This window comes from Staurois parvus, unplaced genomic scaffold (genome assembly GCF_062004578.1).
Source record: "Staurois parvus isolate SC_StPar_1 unplaced genomic scaffold, SC_StPar_1.0 ptg000017l, whole genome shotgun sequence".
Taxonomy (NCBI): Eukaryota; Metazoa; Chordata; class Amphibia; order Anura; family Ranidae; genus Staurois; species Staurois parvus.
Window position 1 is genome coordinate 12,497,776 of NW_028317813.1, and position 8,020 is coordinate 12,505,795.

The 8,020-nt window shown below is 41.3% G+C and overlaps 1 protein-coding gene across 1 annotated transcript; it reads left to right on the plus strand.

Moving 5' to 3' along the window:
- Positions 1-206: 206 nt before the first annotated feature.
- UQCC3 (ubiquinol-cytochrome c reductase complex assembly factor 3) lies at positions 207-7,390 on the plus strand. Its single transcript, XM_089679868.1, has 2 exons — positions 207-481; positions 6,141-7,390. The coding sequence occupies exons 1-2, from the start codon at positions 362-364 to the stop codon at positions 6,270-6,272; spliced, it is 252 nt and encodes an 83-aa protein (XP_089535994.1). The 5' UTR covers positions 207-361; the 3' UTR covers positions 6,273-7,390.
- The last annotated feature ends 630 nt before the right edge of the window (positions 7,391-8,020 follow it).

Sequence of the window (8,020 nt, forward strand, 5' to 3'; positions counted from 1 at the left end):
GGTTAACCCACAAAATGGCCGCCCTCAATTCAAGTAGACGACCTACACGAACAGAGGTGACCTGTTTTATATGTAGTTCTCGGTCTCCAGTTCGGGCGCCATTTTGTAAGCTACCTGCCTCCACGCCGGCGAGTCTCGGTCTACTTCAAAATGGAGGACGCTGTTGAATGCCAAACCAGGAAGTGAGGACATGTTGGTGTCAGGAATACAATGCTTGATATAACCTTCTTATACAATGTCGTCCAGTGCAGCCGTCGGTTCCGTAACAGTCTGTGTGTAGCTCGTAGTGTAAATGCAGCTGCAGAGATTGTACATGTGATGGCGCTGTGTGAGTAGAGTAAGCGCGGGCTGTCTGGTCGCCATGTCTACAGCGGGCCGGATAGCGAAGGCCTCCTTGGTAGTGCTGGGCTGGACGGGACTGGGGTGTGTGCTCTGGGCCGTTATGGCACCGGGAAAGGAGCAGATACTGGAGATGCGGAGGGTAAGGACCGTACGGTGATGTTTATATGTGGTTGGTTTTATCAGGTCCTCACCCAATCATTCGCCATAGTCCTGTATGGCAGCACAGGGTCCGTCTTCTATACAGGTCCTATATGTGCCTGGTATCACCACCCCATACTGAGGGACAAGCAGTGCTTGGATGAGCTTCTATGGGATCCGAGGTGAAGATGTCACGTGACCCCCCCCCCCCCTTTACCATGACTAATCCAGGGTTCCCACTTTATGGATCATGGAAAAGTGAATGAATGGGGTGTATATTGCAAACTGAGTAAACCAGTGTGATTACGGCCCCATTCACATTATCCTGTAGCGGGAATGCATCTCAACTTCCTATTTTTACCACCCCACCCCCTCCCAAACACTAGTATACACAAGCTCCAAGAGGGCCAAGAAATCCACTTTCCAGAAATGTGTTACTTTAACCACTTGACCTCCTTGATGACCAGGTTGTTTTTTTAGCCATTCATTATTGTGCTACCGTAACTGGCAATTGCTCGGTCATGCAACACTGTACTCAAATGACATTTTTTTAATCATTTATTTTCACACAATTAGAGCTTTCGTTTGGTGGTATTTGGACACCACTGGGTTTTATTTTTTGTGATATAAATGAAAAAAGACCTAAAAGTTTTGGGGAAAAAAAAGAGAAACCCAATATTTTCTACTTACTGTTATAAAACATATCCATTAAAAATTACAATTCCTCAGATTCTGTCCAATCCCAATAAGGCTGCTTTCAGTTTTTGTTCACTTTTTCAGTTACAAAAAATAGGAAGAAAAACGCATCCTTTTAAACCCTATGTTCAGTTTCCTTTCAGTTGTGTGCGCAACTGGCCAGTGTAATGCATTGCAAAGGATTTAACCACTTGCTGCCTGGCCTGGCGATTGACGGCAGGGCGAACAGCTCATCTCTCTGGTAGGGCGTCATATGACGTCTTCCCGGATCGCGCCTTGTGCGTGCCCGCAGGGCCGTGCTGTGGCGAGATCTGTCACTGGCCGTGTACCTTGGACACGGCCGATGACAGATCTGTGTACCGGCCCCATTGCCAGTACCCTGTGACCAATCACAACATGTCACATGACAATTGCATACAATGGATGGCTACCTTTCATGCCATCCATTGTATACAAGTGTGTCTAGCTGTGAATGGTCAGTGATCACATGCACAAGCTGGGACAATTACAGCCCATTTGTGTCATGTGATTAGCCGTGGCCAATCACAGCTAATCACAACAAAAAACCTGAATGAATCGATTTCATTCAGTTGAATGCTTATAGCAAAGAAATTATTTGCTATAAGCAATCAAATTGTGGGGAAAAAAATACTGATCACTTTTCCAAAGTAGTACAATGTTACTATGGTAACATTATACTACTTTGGTCATAGTGTAATATAAAAAAAAAAAAAAAAACAATTTAATAAAATAATAAAAAAAATATCCTTTTTTTTTGTACTGTCACCAATGTCCCTGATCATCGCCACACCAGTGTCCCTGATCATCGCCACACCAGTTATCATTTTTTGGAAAATTTAAGAAATGAAGAAAAATTATTTTCACAATTTTTTTTTTTTACATACTGTCACCAGTGCAGTACAGTGTCAGCATATAACTGACACTGTACTGCACTGGTGGCAGTATGTAAAAAAAAACTGTGAAAATGTTTTTTCATTTCTTAATTTTCCAAAAAATGATGACAAAAAAATTACAACGTCAAAAAACTTGCCATGCTTCTTATGAAATACGTTGGACTGTGTACTTTGCAAAAAGAGGTCATTTGGGGGATATCTGTACTGTTCTGACATTTTTGGGCCTCAAGAAATTTTATCAGCTGTCAGTACTTCAGGAATGATCAATTTTCGGATATAACCCATAGTTTGCAAACTCTATAACTTTCCTACAGACCAAATAAATACTGATTTGGGTTAGTTTCACCAAAGACATGTAGCAGAATACATCTTGGCCTAAATTTATGAAGAACAATTATTTATTTGCAAACTTTTATAACCGAAACAAAACCGTGTTGTTGTTTTTTTTTTTTTTTTTTTTGTTTTTTTTTTTTTTTGTTTTTTTTTTTGTTAATTTAGCAAAAAATAAAAACCCCAGTGGTGATTAAATACCACCAAAATGTGAATAAAATTATAACATTTTAGCTTGGATACAGTATTGCATGATCGTGCAATTGTCATTCAAATTGGCCTGGGTGGGAAGTGGGTAGAAGTGCCCGTTACTGAAGTGGTTAAAGGGATGCATTTTTTAATGCTTTTTTAACTGAAAAACTGATCAGTTTGAAAGGGCAAGGTCAATGGGAAGGCATCAAAAACTGGTCGGTTTGAAAGGGCCCTAAGTGTATATTAATTGGTTTGTGCGAAAGTTATAGTGTCTACAAGCTATGGTACATATCAGGGCTCGACAAATCCCAGTCGCCAGGTTGCCATGGCAACTAGAAATGGCATACTGGCACCTGGGCTTTTTTCAGCCATCCAATTTCAGGCAGCGGGATTTGAAATTCCTGCAGCCTAATCTCCTATCCATGCCTCTCAGTGTATGGACAAGAGGCATTTTAATAGGTCAGCACCATCATGTGGACAGCACTGACCAATCAAAATCCGTCTAGCTTGTCCTATCACCGACCTGGTCTTAAAATATCCAAACTGCCCTTTTTGATATTCTCAAAACCTTGTGCTCTCAAGTTCCTGTGTCAGTTCCTCCCATGCTCTCCTCCAGGACTTCTCCCAAGCTTCTCCCATCCTATGGAACTCCCTACCCCAATCTGTCCGGCTGTTTCCTAATCTATCCACCTTTAGATGATCCCTGAAAACCTCTCTCTTTAAAGAAGCCTATCCTGCTTCTAACTAATAAACTGCCATTTATTTCCTCCATCAGCTCATCCCCCCTCAGCTATTACCTTTTGTATTACTCAACCCCTCCTCCTAGATTGTAAGCTCTAACAAGCAGGGCAGCTATACTGTAATGACGGTGATCAACGACTTGTAGTGTGACTGTGATAGGATGGCAGACAATCTGGCGCTAAGAGACACTATCTGGAAGGGTCACTGACACTGGCATCACTAGTGGCTCTGAAGGGGTTAACATCTAGGGGAAATCAAGGGGTTAACTGTATAATTAGCAATGTGTAATGTGTTCTGCTTTTACTTTACTGTCTGTGCTTTGCAGGGAGCAGAAACGGGCAAATCGCTGTTCCCTGTACACAGAGTTCTGTGTTTTTGTAAACACAGAACTCTGTGTATGATTGCTCACAGCCAATCAACTGACTAAAGCCAAAATCACTGGCTGAAATCGGCTGGCAAACTTTTGCTGTGTCCAATCAAAACACAGGTCAGCATGGGGCACGCATGCCCCAAACCCGGAAGAAAGGTCGCGACGTACCAGTGCATCACCTGGCCGACAGCTGCCGACCATTCGTAGTACAAGCAGTTAAAACAACTAGAACACTTTACTATTCTAAGATTTAATGGATCATTGTATTACTAGTTTTAAAGTGTTATTCCAGCTAAATTGTTTGTCAGGTTTTATTGCTGCCCGAGACCTTAGTGGGGAGATTTCCAACCAGAATTAAAGGCCAGGAGGTTCCTTCAGTGGTGACATGTAAGGCAATAGAAAACTGACAAAGTTCTAGCTTTCCTGTAAATTTCTAAAAATTATTTTTCTTTGTTACTGTCCCTTTCAGATGTTTTCACTCATTTCCTATTCTGATGACAACTTTGTCACAAAGACAAGAAGCAAATGGAAATTGCCCAATAGGACCACAAAGCGCATTAACAGCTGGGTTTAAAAGTGTTACTAAACCCACAACAGTAAAAGCAGTCTGTATGTGTAGTAAAGCATGCTTGTTATACTCAGTGTGGAACCTAAGGGGTTAATCCTCTGCATTGTGTAAAAAAGATGTTTGATCCTGACTTCTCTGATCTTCTACTTCTTCCATGTACCCCATTTCATCTCCTGAAAGAACAAAGCCTTGGGGACACTCTGCACATGCTCAGTTTTGTGTGTATTGTTTTTTTTTTTCCTTGAGAGAGTGTGACCAGCACAGGGCCAATCAGTGCTGTCCAGACAGAGGGTCGGGGGTTATGCAATCTCATAGGGCAGGGGAGAATGAAAACTCCTCCTACAAACTTTACCTTTGCTCAGCTGGACACTGATAGAAGTTACAAGACTGCTCTAACTGCTGATAAGAAAATGTATTTAGCAGTTTATATTTACTAAAATAATTGCATTTCCATCAGGGTGGATTTGATTTAAATGAAACTTATTTAAATCACTAGTCAGTAAGGCTTGATTTAAATCCTTGTTTTTTACATAAAGACTAATTCTTGCTGGTATAACTTTATTATGCAAGTAGATGAAGATTTTTAGAATAACAACTTTCCATATTAGTTTTTTTCTCCCCAGTTTAATAGGTTAATCATTCATATTTTGACAACTTTTCTGTTGTACTTAGGAAGGAGAAAAATAATCATTCCCTTAATAATAACAATTTAAATAGATTTATTCAACTGAAACAATAACATTCCAGCATATGTTATTTGCTTAAACATCCATGTTTGTTAACTAATTTGGCTAAACAAAATATATATTTTAAGAAACTTAGACTGTCAGCCCCTTCCTCCTCACACTTAGTTTCACTTTCTTCTTGAGCAGATCTATTCCACTCCAAACAATCAGAAAAATATTGTTTCTATTCTATTCACTGAACTTCTTGAAACTTAGCACTGAAGGGGTTGATTCTGTATTCATAGGTTTGTAGAAGTCAGGATTAAGGTCTTTTTCTTAACTCTGTTCATGTTATAACATTTTTGCTGTGAAGAAGAGGCATGTGATCTCCGCTGAGTCAAATTCAGTTTTGAGAACTGCAAAAGTAAACCAAGCATCTGTGATGATATCTTGTAGGCAGAGAAACTGCCCAATAATCTTACAAAAACCTCTGGAAGAGCATGACATTGTGAATGGATTCATGGAATTTATTTACCAAAAAAAATAAACATGTACAGCCTTATTCTACATAATTAAAAAACTAATCTTTATTTCATGATGGAATAACCTTTGGATGGTAATATATTTTCCTCAAAAAGCATTTTATTAAAAGAAATCCGATTTAAATAAAAAAAAATCCGATTTAAATAAAAAAAAAAATCTTTTTTTTTTTTTTTTTTTAAATCATTGATTTTTATCCACCCTGATTTCCATGTTTTGTGTACTGTGGGAGACCAGATATACAGTGTCCCGGGTTTAGTAACACTTAAACCTTTTCCCGTTTGTGTTCTATGCTTAACCTCTTGGTGCTGGCCGCACACAAATGTGCAGCCTCCCAGCGTCTGGTCCTTGATGCCAAGCGGCCGCACATTTGCGTGCAATTAAGAAAAACATGTGCTGAGAGTGCATGGCACGCTTCCAGCACACATGTCGGGTACTCACGGAAAGGTCCCGATCTCTTGCGATCGGGACTTTTCCCAATCATGCGACCGCCGTGACAGCGAATCACGGCAGTCAAATGACCCTAAAACCCCGCCCCCCGGCTTCTGAAACCCTTAAAGGGCTGGGAGGCGCCGGCGCCAAGGGGTTAAAGAAAAAGCTTTGGTTAGAAACACACTTTATTCTTTTTGTTTTTTCCATTCTAGCAAGAAGCCAAACTACATCCCGCTAAAATGGCTGAGATACACCTACAAAATGAGCGGATCATGAAAGCTCTTCAGGCTGCTGCGGAAACTAACGAGAATATAGCTCAGAAATCTCCATGGAATTCAAGATGATAAACTGCATCCAGTAATGGGGATCCAGAGAACAGAGTACAGAAGAGCAGCAGTCTAAATATCCCTGCCTTGACATTAGCCATCAGAGTGTTTCTGTTCCAAGACTACAAGGACATAAGTTTGGCCTACAGAGGAATTCCTACTTGTGCTTATGGATTACAGACCGCGGTTTACCTTGTGATATGTGAAGTTATGGTGAATGCTAGAATGACTTGTATAAATCTTGTTGGTACTGCATCACATTGCTTTACCAAGAATATGATTTAAGTCTCCTAAACTCAGGACAGTGATTAACCCTTTATTGCTGCCTCCAGCAGTGCTTTAAAGGAGACGTTCACCTATGGAAACATGTTGCATGTTCCACACGATTTTAGGATGGAACATCTAACATATTCCCATAGCTGCAGTCGTGCCCGTTGAGAACCCCCCCCCCCCCCCCCCCGTTTTTCCCCGTATGATTTGAAAACAATACAGCGCAGCCTTGCGGGGCTACAAGTCCCAGGAGCCTTAACTTGTAGTTTTCAATGAACTACCACAGCACTAGCAATCAGATTGCCCTACCAGCCATCTGATTCCTAGTGCAATGCTTTCCAGGCTCCTGCAGACAAAAATAATAAATGCACATTTTTTTTTTTTCTACCTGCAAAAAAATTTGCATTTATGATTTTTGTCAAAAAGGTGAATTTATACTTTAAGTGGGCCTAATGCCTGCGAGGCAGCTCTGCATCGGTATACTTTGACTGGTGTGATTGGGTCTTAGAGTGGTCACATGATCAGAAGCCCATCCCACTGGCTCCTGATCAGAAGCCCTTACTAAGAGCTGTCAATGACAGCTCGGGCATTGTTCTGGAAGAAGGCAGTGGACAAAATGGTTTGGAAGGGAAATGGTTGAAATACTTCTGAGATCATTTGATCATAAAGCTTTTTGGCTATATCCACCTCTAATGACTATAATGCTCCTTGCTGTGCAGTGTTTTAAAAACCCTACCTCCAATCAGCCAATGAAGAAAAACACATAAAAATTCATATGAGAAGAAAAATATTTTTTTGATTTGGGAGGTAGCAGAGAGCCCACTGTAAATGTAAATGAGATGTGAATTAAAAACTTCCTATAAAAACGTCTGTTTTGAATTTTTTTTTGATACTCCAGACATGGATGATTTTGGCCTACTTGCACAGTTTTCTCACATCCATTTAGGTAGGGCATTTGGACCGCAATCATGGTAGTAAAGTCTTTTTTTCATGTTTTACCTATAGGTAAGCCTTTATTATGGCTTACCTTTAGGCAGGGCAATGGAAAAGGTGGTACCACCAGACCTCCTGTACAGGGCCCAGGCAGTTTGGTAATTGGATATGGGTAGGGAGGGTGATCGGCATAGCGGGAGGGGGAGCAATTACTGTAACCATTCCCCTATAGCAGCTGAAACCTGGCTTCTCCTCTCCCTCCCAATAGTTTTCAGCTGCTGCAGAGAGAGCCATACAAGGGATCGGTTGCAGTAATTCCCCCCACCCCACGCAGCCATCACCCTCCCTTTACACTATACATTTCCCCCTGCTGCCCAGGCCTCCCATGTGTCCCCACTCCCACAGTGCTGCCGGCTTTCCTCCTCTCTTTACCTCCGGCAGCTGCAAGCACACAATGGGATCCTGCAGGACGGAGAGTGGGGAAGGTTCTGGTAAATATGTCACATTTACCAGCTCCTTGGGGTTGCATTCGATATGTGCAAAGAGAGATCACACAAATACTT

Bases quoted from the DNA above. Each gene is read 5' to 3' on its own strand.
- UQCC3 (XM_089679868.1), top strand. From the start codon at position 362: ATGTCTACAGCGGGCCGGATAGCGAAGGCCTCCTTGGTAGTGCTGGGC. The intron at 482-6,140 runs GTAAGGACCGTA...TTTCCATTCTAG, and splicing joins AGATACTGGAGATGCGGAGG to CAAGAAGCCAAACTACATCC.